This window comes from Herpailurus yagouaroundi, unplaced genomic scaffold (genome assembly GCF_014898765.1).
Source record: "Herpailurus yagouaroundi ecotype Mexico unplaced genomic scaffold, PumYag 100, whole genome shotgun sequence".
NCBI classification, from domain to species: domain Eukaryota; kingdom Metazoa; phylum Chordata; class Mammalia; order Carnivora; family Felidae; genus Herpailurus; species Herpailurus yagouaroundi.
This window is the reverse complement of record NW_024412391.1, coordinates 65,465,764-65,481,430: the sequence shown is the minus strand read 5'-3', so window position 1 is coordinate 65,481,430 and position 15,667 is coordinate 65,465,764. Positions and strand designations below refer to the sequence as shown.

Sequence of the window (15,667 nt, the reverse complement as noted above, 5' to 3'; positions counted from 1 at the left end):
GTGTTATTCCTGCCCCAGCCCTAGAATCCACCACTTCTCCAAGGAATTTAGGCTTCTTGTTAGAGAATGAGATTTACAAACCACGATCTGGATGTTATATGAGTTCACTTTTAACCAAGTGTATCATGACTTGTAGGTTCTCTTGTAGACCGTTTGAAAATATATGGGGTATATTAACCCTTGCATCTGTTTTTATTTCCATATCTTTATGTATATATATTAAAAACCTAACTTCATATATTACCTCTTATTCTGATCCAGTACCACAAGATTCATTCTACCCCTTCCCCTTCTCTTTGTAACTTTATTCTCCATCAATGAGAAACTAGGCTCTCATTTTACTTATTTGTTCAGCCATATATACCCATAAAGTAATTTCACAATTGCAAGGCTATACCCCTGAGGAGAACATATTTACATATGTACAGTACTTTCTGTCTTTAGCCTTACATAGTCAAAAATGCTGTTTTTCAAAGTATGTTAGGTTAACTCTTTTCTTCCTCACTTCTTAAGTGGTTTTGTTATTCACTTTTAATACAATTAGAATTATTTGTTACAGTTTTTATTCCATTTTGGGTTTCCCTATGTTCTGGTTAATTTTTTTTTAATTTACATATGGTAAATTTCACTCTTTGTATGGGTAATGCTTTCGATTGTGACAGATGCATAGAGTTTTATATCTACCACCACAAACATGATACAGAATCATTCCATCCCTCCAAATTCCCCAGTACTTCTCTTCTGTAGTCAGCCCTTCTACCTCCTGCTACTGGCAACCCCTGGTTGCTTTCCATGCGTATAGTTTTGCCTTTACCAGACTGGTGTAAATAAAATGATACATTATCATTGATCATTGTTCTTTTGGGCCTGGCTTCATTGTCTTAAAGTGCATGTATGATTCATCATCAATTCATCAATGTTGTTACATGTATTAATAGTTTGTTCCTTTTTATAGCTGAGGAATATTATATTGTATGGATGTACCATGTAATTTATTTAGAGGACATGCAGATTGTCTCTAGCTTTGGATGGATCATTAGAAATTATTGAATAACTGATCTAACTTCTATTTTTCAAAAGGATCATTTTGACTGCATTGTCAAAAATAGACTGAGGGGATGGAGAAGTCTAAAGCAGAAGCATAGAAACCACTTAGAGAAGTCACTTCCCCAGACATACAAGTTAGGTGGTGGGATTAGAATTTGAACCCAGGCAGTCTGGCTGTGCTCTTAACTGCCAGTTCTTCTGCGCTTTGAAAATTAATGAGGTCAGTTACTGCTGACTGGTCATGTTATTCACAGACTAAAGAATGGATTTTGAAATTTGGGCATCATTGGTAGTCTTACAAGAGCACTTTGGTGGAGTAATGGAGATGAAAGTGTAATTCAAGAGAAAATGAGGGGAAAGAAGTGAAAGACTTAAAAGACAAGTAGAAACTAAGTAGGTAGGTCAGAAGAAAATTTGTGACGAATGGTATAGTGTAAACCAGCATGATATGTATGCAGACAGTGGATAGTATTGTGATATGAAACTTCGGAGATGGAAGATGGAAAACTGATAGACGGTAAAGGTAGAGAAATAGCCAGTAGTTACATGTCAGAGTCCTTCATAAGCTAACTTTATGTTGTAAAATGTGGAGAGTCATTGAAATACTTTTGATGGGAATAGAATATCAGAGGCCCCTGGGTGGTCTAGTCAGTTAAGCAACTCTTGATTTCAGCTCAGGTCATGATCTCATGGTTCGTGGGTTCAAGCCCTGTGGAGGGATCTGCACTGACAGCATGGAGCCTGCTTGGAATTCTCTCTTTCCCTCCCTCTCTGCCCCTCCTGTGCACATGTCTCTCTAAATAAATAAACATTAAAAAAATAATAATGATTAAATTTGTGTCTTAGATTCCTTTAGGCAGCGCTTTGATAGGCAGATAGGCAAGAATATGGTGAGGAGAGATGCTGAATGTAGGAAACAGAAGGCCCTTATAATATATTCCAAGTAAAAAGTGATAGAAGTAAAATTAAGGCAGGAGGAAGTGATTTTAAAACTTTTAGGAAATTGAATTTAGTAGCATTTGGTATGACTGGATGCAGGGGATAAGGAAGAGAAGAGGAAACCATAAATCCTTAACCAACCAAGTTGTTGTACTTCATTTGAAATGCATAGAAGAGGCATCAAGTAAAGATAATCACTTTTTGGGTGATTTGGGAGTTTGGGTAGACTAGATTGGAGGTTGTTATTACTTAAAGACCTTGAAGCCATGGTTGTAGAGTGTATACAGAGCTATTTTTGTACTGGTAGAATGCTGACATTTAAAAGAGAATAAAAATTGGGGCGCCTAGGTGGCTCAGTTGGTTAAGCGTCTGACTTCAGCTCAGGTCATGATGCCACAGTTCATGAGTTTGGGCCCCACGTGGGATTGTGCTGACAGCTAGCTCAGAGCCTGGAGCCTGTCTTCAGAGTCTATGTCTCCCTCTCTCTTTATCCCTCCCCTGCTCGCTTGCACTCTCTCTCTCTCTCAAAAAAAAAAAAAACATAAAAGAGAATAAAAATAGTTAAGTCTATGGGAGAGAGCGAGAATGAGAAGTAATTTTTCCAAGAGAATAGTGTCATAAAAGCCAGATGAGAAGTGATTTTTCCAAAAGCTGTCACTTACTACAGAAAGTTATAGGTGGCTGATGATTTAGTGTCCATTGGATATTTCATTGTGTGTGTTAACAGTGACCTTGATGAGAATGGTTTCATGGAGTTGGTGAAGGAGTATTCAAAATTCAGAGTTGGAGAAATAGAGACAGCAATTTTGTGACTACTAGCTGTGAAGAAAACAGAATACTGGCTTGAAAAAGGGAAGGTGCTTTTTTTAAAGGTTGGAATGGTATACCTTGAGTAGAAGTGGAGAAGTTGAAGATTGCAGGTCACAAACAGATGGGCTTTCTTGAGCCAGGTCCTTGGAATAAGTGAAGATGGAATCCAGAAACAAGTGGAAGGTGTGGTGTGTGGATCAAAAAGACTTGCCTCCTTTCATACTGGAGAAAGATTATTGCAGATTATTGTGGATTTATGTTTGGGATGGAGGAGGGGTTTCATTGAAGTCCCCGTAGCCTAAGTAAATATTGTCAGATATTCAAGATTCTTTTCTTTTTAACAGTGTGGATTTTTATGTTGTGTGATTTTAGTAGAAGATAGGTGATTAAGCCTTGTATTTAGTTTTAAGGTTTAGTATGCTTTGGGTACCATAGATACATCCTGCTTCAACAAAAGAACTAGTGAGTTTGTTTACTAAGTATCAGGGTTTCTATCTGAGCTTATTTCATAACATCTATTAAAGGATTATTTTACTTTATGTATTTGATTTGACAGGTGACTTGCCCTGTGGTATATACATGCAAATCCATATAATGATACTCTTAATGTGATGAATTGTATTTCTCTTTTGCCCAGATAGGCTACCGTAAAATTAGGCTTATATTCAATCTATTGCAGTTTCCTATTTGTTGGGAGAGTTTTCATTATAATACGAGGGAAAGTGCTTAAAGACTACCCACAGGCCCTTAGAAAGGTATCTCTTTAACATAATCTTTATTCAGTAGTCTCTTTGTGGTACTGCAGAAAAGTTATCTTTGAGAGTATGGTTTCAGATTCTTGTTTCTTGAATCAGGTAGAAAAGGAATTCAGTCTGTTCGATGGGAGTAGCCTTTTCAGCTTTTCCAGAATTCAGAGGTGCTACTGAGAGATTCCTTTAGGCCTTGGAAAAAATTAATGTGGAACTTCCTCCCACCGAATGGTGATTATTATAGGTAACTCTCATGAGTTTAGTATCATTTTTGAGAATAATGGAATCTAAGCGACATGTTTCTATATCTTCTCAAAAGAGAAGACTCTTTCTGAGGATAAAACAATAGTTTAAGATTTTGTTTTGTCAATGTTAAGGGTTTTTTTTTTTTTTTTTTTAATGTTTATTTTTGAGAGAGTACGAGTTGGGGAGGGATAGAGAAAGAGGGAGACACACAGAATCTGAAGCAGGCTTCAGGCTCTGAGCTGTCAGCATGAAGTCCGATGTGGGGCTCGAAATCACGAACCGCAAGATCATGACCTGAGCTGAAGTTGGACACTTAACCAGCTACCTGAGCCACCCAGGTGCCCCTGTCATTGTTAAGTTTTAAACATAATTGTAATCAAAGTGTTGAAATGCATTTTCCCATTAGAGTTTCCCCCAATGTGCTTATTAGTATTGCTCAGGGTTCTGTCAGAGTATTGTATCCATGATTCAGCCCCTCTATTAAATAACTTACAGAAATAAGTGAACAAGTCAGTATCCAAAAGAGAGCAACAGAAGTGTTTTACAATTTGAAAGAAATGTTTAAGGGGGAAAAGGTTAAATATCTTAACATTGTATGATTCAAATAAAGCTGTTTAGTTAGGGAAACAAACGTAGCTCTATACAACAAGTTAATAGCCTTCCAATATGCCTGAAATCTTGATTATCTGGAACCTGGGAACAATGAGCTAGTCTAAATATTTAAAGGGCATCCTCCTAAAAATTGAAGTCATTTTGCTTTAACTGCTTTTGATCGTAAAAAGTTTTATGTGCTTTCTAAAATTAAAAAAATAGAATTTGAATTATTCCAATGCAGAGTAATCTGTCTGAACGTCAGTTAATATACCATAGGTTAATATACTGTTGTTAGGAGAGCTATTTTCCTCTATCTTAAATCAACTCTACTGCTGTTTTGAGTCCTTTTTTTCCCTCCTTAATTTTACTATTTTTTTTCTTTGTGGTTAGTTTCTTAACTTTGACCTATGTTCTAAGGGTCTACATCTTGATGTTTTTGTTTTACATGGATGGAAACAAGTTTTACGTGCTTTCAAAAATTGGAAAGATATAATTTGGACTATTTTAATTTAGGGTCACCTTTTTGAACATGAATTAATATAATATGCCATTAGTTAATATTCTGTTGTTATAAGGACTGTTGGCCTCATTCTAAATCATCTTATTAATCTGCTTTTTTGAGTCTTTTTTTTCCTCCCTACTTTTTTTTTTCTTTGTAGTTAGTTCTTACCTTGACCTGAATGTTTCTGTTTTTAAAGAGATACTTCTTGGGGCGCCTGGGTGGCTCAGTCGGTTAAATGTCCGACTTCAGCTCAGGTCATGATTTCGCGGTCTGTGAGTTTGAGCCCTGCATCGGGCTCTGCGCTGACAGCTCAGAGCCTGGAGCCTGCTCCAATTCTGTGTCTCCCTCTCTCTCTCTGCCCTTACCCCACTCATGTTCTGTCTCTCTCCCTCCCTCTCTCAAAAATAAACATTAAAAAAAAATTTTTTAAAAGATACTTCTTACTTTCAGAGTTTTGTTTTTGCTTCAAATACGAGAAATTGGACACCACATTATCAAAATAAACTAATTTCCAGAGGGAGCGAGGAAAGAGTATTTTGAAAACTGTATGATATGCTAAGTAAGCATGGGTCCTAGCAACCAATTCATAAAGCTGAGCAGCTAGGATACGGATGACTTTGTATCTGCTGAAGATCAAAAAAGTCAAATTTGGCTAAACCAGTGTACTGTTAGGCCTCCATTTTGTGAAAATGTTAAGACATATTCACAGACTAACTGGCAAACTAACAACAACAAAAAAAAAAACATGAACAAAATTTTGTCCTTGCCTAATCCAGAATTAAAAGGCAGCTGCCCCTGCCCTGCCCCAGAACATCTGCCTGTAGATTCTGGGCTCTCTGTAGAAAATCTCATTTTCTCTCCCCTAATTATTAGCCTACTATGAAGGCTTTGAGTGTTAACTCCTTTAAATAATTGCATATAGTGAAAATGGCTGTAAAATGGATTTTTGTTTATATTACCTGCTTGCTTTAGTAGGGTTTTTTCCATAGTAGATAAAAGGTTTTGGTTTTTTGGGTTTAGGCTATTTAGTTACTGGATAGAGAAAAGGCACCACAATGAAAGCTTTTTCATTTATTTGAAACAACTCTCACTATTGAGGATCTTTTGATGTTAAAAAGTAAGTTCATCTTTTAAAACTCTGAGTGTTTAGTTTATTCAGTATCACTGACATTTATTATATGCACCTTGCCCTTTTGAGTTTTAGTCCGTGTTCATAGAGTATCTTAAGTGGTGTAACTACCGAGAGTTATATATAATGCAGCTTTTAAAAAGAGTGGTTTTTTTTTCCCCTTAACATTCACTCTAAAAACAATTCAGTGTAGAAATAGGTTATAACTAAACTATCTATACTTAGTTCTAGTGACTGCTTGAAAGAATGAGTATTATTTTAAGGAAATATCAAAAGGAAGTACTAACTTAGTTTTCTAGAAATAATTATGATTATTTGATATACTTTAAGAACTACTTGGTAGTAGACTCAAACCTACTTGATTTCACATTTTCAAATTAAAACAATTTTTGAATAGGATGGAAAAATACTAGCTTATCTTAGAAACATCATAAACGTGTCTAAATACCCTTTTCAAAGCTCTGACGTGGAACTTGGATCCTGTTAGGCAGGCTTTTTTGTGGGCGTATTAAATCACACTCCACCTGCCAGTACCTATAGGTAAAGACATGAAACCACACCCTCTGTTCTGACCTTTTCCTCAGGGGACACTGACTAGAATCCTTTGGCTCAGCATGAGACGCTATTTGAATAGCTCAGTTCCGAGGAGCTTTTACTTTTGAATTGAGTGAAGCAGCAAGAACAAGGGAAATAATGTTGCAGCTACACTTGTGAAGACTGCTACTATGGAGATTTAAAACTCAACCTTCCCTGCAAGGTTGTTTGGAAGGCTTATTTCCACAGATATGTTTGATACTGAAAGCAGTTTTATTGCTCAGCTGATTAGATATTTATATTTTCATTCTTCTATTCAAGGATTTAATTATTCTCGTTAAAAAGGTGTTTTCTTTTATTTTTGTTGTCTTTGTTTTTCTTTTGTTTTTGACGAAGACTCATGGAGATGTAGTTTTTAAAATAGATTTGTGGGGTTTTTCTTTTGTTGTTCAGTTGTATGAATTAATAAAATGTTTATTTGATAGTACTAAAAAGAAATTTTCATACAACTATGGTGTCTCTTGATAAACTAAAAAGAACTTTTTAATGTAGTGGAAAACTGTTAAAGCGAGTGAGGAAAATTGGCAGCTGCATCTTCTAGAATGGATTCTTACAGGACCTATTTGGCAACTGTCAAACTCAGTGGCTCATGGTTGGAAGAACAAGATGAAGACATTTATGAGGTTGAATCTCGTGTGCCTTTACCATATCCTTTTCCTCTGTGTGAACATTTGGATGAAAATAACTCAGTAATTATTAATACTTCTATTTTTCATTTTATTCATAAAAGAAATGGGCACATATTAAAACTTATTTCTAAAATTTCACTGCCTACCCCTCCTTATTCAGTAAGTATAAAAAAACTTGGTTTCTTTTAGTTTTAGTTCATGCTGTCAGTTTTTTATACATCTAATTTAAAAACCCGTATAATGAGAAATGAACTTTAAATGTCCTTAAGTAGAATAGAATCTTGTTTTGTTATTGTTTCATATGTTACTACTCATTTGTCCTAGATGTATTGAAGGGCTAAATTTGTTCTAAGAGCCCCATCTTGGCTATGTTTTTGATTCCAGAAAGCAGAGTGAGATAGTATTACAGTTCTCCGATGCCAGGCAAGCTGTTTAAAAAGATCCTGCTTCTCCTTAAGAATCTTGCTTTTATATGTTTATGGTGCCAATCCTGAGTAAAAATGGAGTGATTAAAAGGCAATAGGCATTGTGATTCTTAAAACAGCCAAGTGAGCCATTTAGGAATTGTTTACAATCATATGGTGTATTGGCTGTAGTTCCAGACAAGGAAAAAGAAAATCTGGATTCTAATTTTAATTTTCTTGCTAACTCATAAGGAACTGATTTTTAATATGCCTACTAATCCTGTGAGAAAATACTGTTTTCTACTTTTTATGTGACGTGTATTTTATAAACATTGTTAAGGGTAAGTACTTAGCATAGTTAGTACTTCAGGTTTATTTAACACATAAATAATGTTGTGAATGATTCACCTCAAGTTATTCAATATAACTACAAGTTATTCAGCACTTTTTACAACTTTCGTGGCTTTAATTGTAATGCACTAGCTAATATTTAACAAGACAGATGGTTTTCAGAAGTTTTGTTATCTCCCCTGAAACTTTTATATTAAAGTGACACTATATTTATTGATGCTTTATAATGTAATGCTTTTTAATATAATAAGTTTCTTAACTTATTTAGAAGTACTGAAATGAAATTTTTATGTATTTCATATTGTTAGGTATTAGGAATAAGTCATAACTTAACAGGATAGAAGAAGCTTTTTAAATTATATTTAGATGAACATTTGAAAGGGGAGTCTCTTATTCCAGTAAAGTATGAATGCCATCTGCTATAATAAATGAAATTTGTTTGCTAGCTTTACTGTACTTGATTCTTTAATTTTTTTGTTTTGTTTTGCAAAACTAAAGCTATTTCTCATGGTTCTATGCTAACTATTTAAATGCATTTAAAAGCTGCTTTAGATCTTGTTAAGAAGTAGACATAGAAGCAAAAACAATTTTCTTATGTAAATCAAGTATTTTTTTTTTATAAATGCTGAATGCTTCTTGTACAGTAAATTTGAAAAAGGAATAAGAAACTATCCTTTTTAGTTAGAGCTTTGAACTCTTTCAGAGTTTTCATGTATTTACCAGGCAACCACTTTATAATAAACAGAAAAAGTTACCTATCTACATATGTAGAAACAATTGATATGTTTTAAAAATACAGGCTGCCTCTCTCTCTCTGCCCCTCCCCCGTTCATGCTCTGTCTCTCTCTGTCCCAAAAATAAATAAAAGTTGAAAAAAAAATTAAAAAAAAATAAAAATACAGGCTGTGACTGTAAATTCAAAAGAGTAATTATATATAAGTTAGTTCATACTTTGTGATCATGTTCTTTATAGTAAAAAATCAATGTTTATTAGTTATCTACATTTAAAAGAAAATACTCTTTTCCCAGTCAAAAGTAGAAATATATATAGTTTTATCTTTGTTGAGGTAGCATTGACATGACAGATGTTTTAGGAAATATTTTGTGATTTGAAATGTATGCTCAACTATCCATTACAAGTCTTAAATGTGTATTCATATTATCTCCAAGTAGTAAGTTGTAAATAATATTTAATACATCCTATTAAATAAAACAAGAACAATCACATACTTGATATTTTGGAAATTGACTTAGAGTGACCATAAAAGGCTTTACTTAGTAACTCTAAAATGTGTTTGCTATGGTAAATACTACTCAGATGTGAAGAGCAGAAGTCTTTAAAAATAAAATATTCTTAAATATCATAATTTGATAATACATTATTGATATTTGCCTATAAATTAGAAACCACTGCATTTTTTAAAACATAAAACATGGTAATATCTTTCTACTTTATAATTTTACAAATTCTTATGACATTGTCAGCCTATTTTTAATATGTATATATATATGGTGATTGCTTTTTCAAAATTTTTAGTGTTATAGGACTAAATACTAGAAACATTTGAGCTCAGTTTTTAGTTTAACTAAAAATAAGAACTGATAAACAAGTGCTGGCAGTCAGAAGCTCAGAAAACAAAGGCAGAGATGGTGCTTTTCTGTAATTCCATGGAGCTGATAACAATGATCACTGTTTTTTGAGAGCTTTGGCCTTGAGTCTGTACTTGACTGTCATCTTAAAAATTGTTTAAGAATGTAGTCATGCCAATAACAGCATTTAAAAAGAGGCTGTATTTATGAGTAATTACGGGTAATGCCTCTGTATTGTAAGAATAAATTGAATATTCATATAAAGTCTTGTAGCTGTTTCACAGTTGGATAGAAATATAAAGCTTTTAGTTAAAATGTGGGTTATAATTTTTTTCATCTTGTTATGACACTATGATTTTGTTAATTGATGCCATTATATGAATCATATATTCCTCACAATTTACAGCAGGAGTCCACAATCAATAAATGTTAAATATAAAAGAAATTAAGTTTTACATAGAGCACAATCACATAAAATTCTTCCACAAATAAAGAGCCTATGCGTTACTAACTTTATATCTTTCTTTATATTATAGAATACAGATATAGTGATATAAGTTGGTTTATTTCCAAAAGAAGCATTTTTTTAATTTTGTTTTTAATGTTTATTTGTTTTTGAGAGAGAGAGAGGCAGAGTGGAAGTGGGGGAGGGGCAGAGAGAGGAGACACAGAATCTGAAGCACGCTCCAGGCTCTGAGCTGTTAGCACAGAACATGGGTCTCGAACCTACGAACCATGAGATCATGACCTGAGCTAAAGTCGGACATTTAACCAACTGAGCCACCCAGGCACCCCCAAAAGAAGCATTGTTTTGTTTGTTTAATAAAACCAGAATACATCTCTTATGGAAAGTTATATGTAGGTAATCTACTTGTATACTGACTATCCCCATTTAATGTTAGCATGCACTAGAAATATTAAATGGTTACAGTTCAACAGTTTATTTTTATTTAAAAACCCTTTCTTGTTAAACTTTAGTGGGTATTCCCAACACTTTGTCTTCCTTCATGTATGCTTTCCCTCCTCGTTTAGCTTGAACATGCGAAAGTTACACAGACAGAGTTGATGCGGGAGTCATTTCGACAGAAACAAGAAGTGACAGAGTCCCTTAAGTGCCAAGAAGAATTGCGAGAGCGCCTTCATGAGGAGTCCAGGGCTAGAGAACAGCTGGCTGTGGAGCTCAGTAAGGCTGAGGGTGAGCAATTTGCTATTGGCAACTGAGTGTGGAAAAATTTCAAGTTTAAAAGTAGAGATTTTGATGCAAGCCAAATTTAGAAATCACAAGTGTATTCTAATGTAGGGTGAGCACTGAAACAAGTTGTAATTTGTCTTCAGACTTTCTCCAAGCAACTTTAAAAGCTATATATTTTTAATTATCAAAAAGTGTTTAATAGAATTATAGAAAGCATTAAAATTTTTAGAAAATATAGAAATGGATGATGGTGATTTGTTACCAAAATTCCACCGTCCTAAGACAAGTCTTGTACTTTAGCAATGGAAAGACTGAAGCCAAAAGATGTTAATAAATTGTTCAAGGTTGGGGCGCCAGGGTGGCTCAGCTGGTTAAGCATCTGACTCTTGATCTCAGCTCAGACCTTAATCGCAGGGTCGTGAGTTCAAGCCTTGTGTTGGTGTGAAGCCTACCTAGATAGATAGATAGGTAGATAGGTAGATAGATAGATAGTTCAAGGTAACCATTAAATGGTGATGCTGGGCTTTAAGCCTCTGAAGCCTCATACTGTTTATATTCTGCCATACCATTGTGGGTGTTGGCCTTCTAGAATCACTTAAAACATCAACTTTCTCTAGTATATTTAAAATGTGACTTGGTTTACAAGCATCTGATTTATATTAAGCTTTCTTGTCTGTTTACATCTGTTTGATAAAGTGAGTTATCACGTACATGATGTGATACCTTAGCATAGCAAAGTAATAGAAAGTTCAAAGGAACATCATATTTAGGCACAAAGGTTAAACAAGAAAAAGCCTGCATTGAGTGTACCATAACTGCTGCTGTCATCAGATTCATTCAAGATATTTATAGAACGCCTAATGGTAAGATTTAAAGTAAGTTTTAATCCTGTTCCCTGTTAATTTTATTTTATAGGTGTCATTGATGGCTATGCAGATGAAAAAACTCTTTATGAAAGGCAAATTCAAGAAAAAACTGATATAATAGATCGTCTTGAACAGGAATTGTTATGTGCAGGTAATAGATTGCAAGAATTGGAAGCAGAACAACAGCAGATCCAAGAAGAAAGAGAATTACTGTCCAGACAAAAAGAGGCTATGAAAGCTGAGGCAGGCCCAGTTGAACAGCGTATGTATTTTTAGACTTTGTGAATGAAACATTCCTTAAAAGTTCAAAGTGGGTCTTTTCTCCTTTCAATGCCATGATTCACGTATTTCATATGGGGGTTGAAGAATTACAAGAAAATCTACTTCATTGATAAAAGTTTTATTAATCTTGTGGACTTTTTTTTTTTTCCATTTTCCTTTGGCAGATTTTAACAGGAAAAGATAATTCCTTAAACTTCTGCCTCAGGAGACAGCTGTGCATAATGTGGCAGGATATTTTTTAAACTGTGTAAGATTCAGTTCTTTTGATAGCAGAAAGGCAGCAAAAATGTATACTTGGATTAAGTAAAAGAGCACTGATCCAGCACTAGTAGCAAGCAGGTGGGGGTGGATTTCGGCCTGCAAGAGAATAGATTGAAAAGGTCAGTGACTGTTACACTGACGTCTAGTTTAATCTGTGTACGAGTTCAAAGAATATACAATTTATAAATAACATTTAATCTTTGCTGAAATGAGAAATTATGTGTAACAGCTTAGTTTTTTTAGCAGTAAAAAAACGTCAGTCATTATAACGGTGGAACTTCAAATCCTTTTCATCATATCCTCCCACTTTTATATTACACATGCAGTTGGAATTATAAATGTGTAGTTTTATTAGTTGAATTTTGCTAATTGAGAAATACAGCATGCATTTTTGTAATATGGTGCAGTTGTTTCTGGTTGCTCAAATTTGTTTAACGCAGGTTTAGGGTTGGTCTTTTTAATGTGCAAAGTGTATGTATCGTACATGTAAAACATTCACGAAATACTGGTACATCAAAATGTTACAAATGATAATAATCAGTGGTTTCAACTTTTACTTCTAATTCTTTTGTGTTTACATATTATTCTGTTTTAGGAAGTAGACATGTAAATTTTATCTTTGTTCTGTGTGTGTGTGTTTTTTCTTTCTATTCTTATAGGACTAGTAGATGCTGCAGTCGATGCAGCACCGGGAGCAGGTGTGTTTATACAATTGCATGGCCAGTCTTTGGGTGGTAAACTTACAACTCCAAAAACGGGGTGACCCTTGGATTTTCAATCACATACCTCTACTTTTCCAACTAACATACCTCTAATTTTGCTGTTGTGTTTCATACTTACAGTTTTTTCTTTAACAAAAAACTTTTTCTTACAATAAAAATACATATTTATATTTGAAATTAACAACTGAGATTCGTAGTGATCATCATCTTATATCTGTTTTTCCACAGAGCTTAAGACAATTTCAGTTTCTTACATAAACAAAATGTACTAAATTCTCACCATATGACTTTTCAAAATGCTCTTTCTAAATCAGGAAATATATAAGATGATGGTATCAAGGATCAGTGAAATTTAGTAAAGAGACTTTCTGGTTCATTTAGTTTTATATTAACATCTAAATCACTATTGTTTTAAAAGGAAAGCTATTTTCTGTAGATTCCTAGTCCTGAGTACAGTATTGGCAGACTGGTTAATGTAAGGACTCTCAGGTTATGTTCCTTTTTTTTTTTATTAGAGTATTGTTTTACTTTGTTATATACTTTATTGTATTACTAATGTTAATAATAATAGCTAACACTTATATAGTGCTTACCATACTCTAGGCACTATTCTTTGTATATATTAATTCATTTGATCCACAATAACTCGTAGAGATCAGTAGTATTACTATCCCCAGTTTACATATAAGGAAATTGGAGGACATTGTGTTAAGTATCACACAGGAGATAAGTGGCAGAGCTAGGATTTGAATCCACAGTCTCTGCTCCTAAGCACTACACCATACTGCCTCTCATAGTCAGTTTTCCCTTGATACATATATGTGTGAGCGTGCAAGACTAACTCAGGAATATGGATCTAATGAGGAGAAAGACTAACAGGAAATTGATTGTAGTTGTATTTTTTTTTCTATAACTCTTACTTGCCTTGGTTAAAAATTTACAGTCTTTGATCTTCATGTGTATTGTGTATGCATATAAAGTGACTTTATTGGTTTGGAATGAATTGATTTTTGCCTGAGGTGAGTTATTTCTGTGCTTAAATTTAATTAGACTTTGTTCTTTTCCTTATGGTGAAAGTGGACTTTTTTTTTTTTTTTTTTTTTTTTGGTCACTTGCTATGGCATTTTCACAAAATACTGTTTTTAGCGACAGAATGTTTCTTTTTGTTAATATGGTATAATATTTTTGATACTAGCTTGCTTCTATAGGAATATGTTGCTTTGATATTTTCATAGGAACATTTTCCTTTCTTACGTGTGTTTAAAGTAAAACTCAGATCTCTTATTTCATGAAGGTAAAATTTGAGCATTGTTATGGGTGATTTCACTATTACTTTGATTTAACTTAGTATATTTTTATATTTGTAAACAGAATTACTACAGGAGACAGAAAAATTAATGAAGGAAAAACTAGAAGTACAGTGCCAAGCTGAAAAAGTACGTGACGACCTTCAAAAACAAGTGAAAGCTCTCGAAATAGATGTTGAGGAACAAGTCAGTAGGTTTATAGAGCTGGAACAAGAAAAGAATGCTGAGCTAATGGATTTAAGACAGCAAAACCAAGCACTGGAAAAGCAGTTAGAAAAAACAAGAAAATTTTTAGATGTAAGTATTCTCAACTTGAATATTGATTTTGTCACTGGAGTGCTTACTTGCTGCTAGTCTAGGTTGTGAATTTTAAATTATGAAGAAACTTGAATTCTAACATTTTCATCTACCTGTGTTTTTTACCAATTAACTGAAAACTACTATTCCAAATAAAAATTCTAATTTTTATTACATACCTATGACAATTAAAAGCAGTACAGGCAGATTATGAGTAAACCCTACCAGTTAGCCTTTCTAAATTCAGAGTTAACAAGCTTGTCCAAGACTTTGCTTTAACCAACTGCTAAAGCAGGGTGAGGATCCTGAGAGCTAACTGGCCAACACTGTTTCACCCACAAAAGATACACGCAGAGTAACACTGTGCTCTTGGAACAGTTGTTACGCTGTCATTACTGTCTTCCAAAATGATACTAAATCTTTAACCTCATATGGATTTTCTTCTTTGGGGTTTCACTTAAGACCTGATATTCTTTTCATATATCAGGGAATCAGATTCTGACAGATTTTATTATTTTAGATACAAAACCTAGATTAGGATGAAAGAAATTGATTTACTAAACAGTTTGTTCTACTTACTATTTTTTTAATGACTAAATTAACAGTGGAATTCCTCCTTTGCTCCAAAAAAATAAATTCATTTTTGGGAGAATATTTTTATCTCATTCTGTATTTAACATTACTTGAATTATTAAAAATGTCATGCTTCAAATAATATTTAAATGCAGACATTCCTGTCAAAGATTCCAAATAGACTGTGTACCGTACAACAGGTGTTCTTTTTTTGAAACCTTTTGGTTTGGGGTATTCTGTGGCCGTCAGTTGTTTATCTTAAATAAAACTGTATGTATAACTAAAAGAAGTAGCAGTAATAATAGCTTCAGTATATATTGTTTCTTCAGTTACTGTTATTGTTATTAAACTTCAGGAGCAAGCCATTGATAGAGAACACGAAAGAGATGTATTCCAACAGGAAATACAGAAACTAGAACAGCAACTTAAGGTCGTACCTCGATTCCAGCCTATCAATGAACATCAAACTAGAGAGGTAAGAAAGAACTTTACTGATATTGTCTATGCTACAGCATATTGTGTGTCATAAAAGATGTCTGTTGTGAAGAACTTAAAATTTTATTATATATAAATCTTCAAAATC

At 33.8% G+C, this 15,667-nt stretch overlaps 1 protein-coding gene across 7 annotated transcripts in view; it reads left to right on the top strand.

Annotated features, from left to right (window-relative positions):
- The window catches only part of AKAP9 (A-kinase anchoring protein 9), a 155,006-nt gene that overhangs the window by 96,734 nt on the left and 42,605 nt on the right, over nt 1–15,667 (top strand). For 4 of the 7 annotated variants that reach the window (XM_040472711.1, XM_040472714.1, XM_040472709.1 and 1 more), the window contains 5 exons: nt 10,617–10,779; nt 11,692–11,904; nt 12,845–12,883; nt 14,279–14,511; nt 15,440–15,559. In XM_040472711.1, coding sequence (XP_040328645.1) covers nt 10,617–10,779; nt 11,692–11,904; nt 12,845–12,883; nt 14,279–14,511; nt 15,440–15,559 — 768 coding nt within the window. Of the gene's footprint in view, nt 1–6,985; nt 7,399–10,616; nt 10,780–11,691; nt 11,905–12,844; nt 12,884–14,278; nt 14,512–15,439; nt 15,560–15,667 lie in introns of those variants that run through there. The other 3 variants (XM_040472713.1, XM_040472710.1, XM_040472715.1) reach the window with 2 other exon arrangements.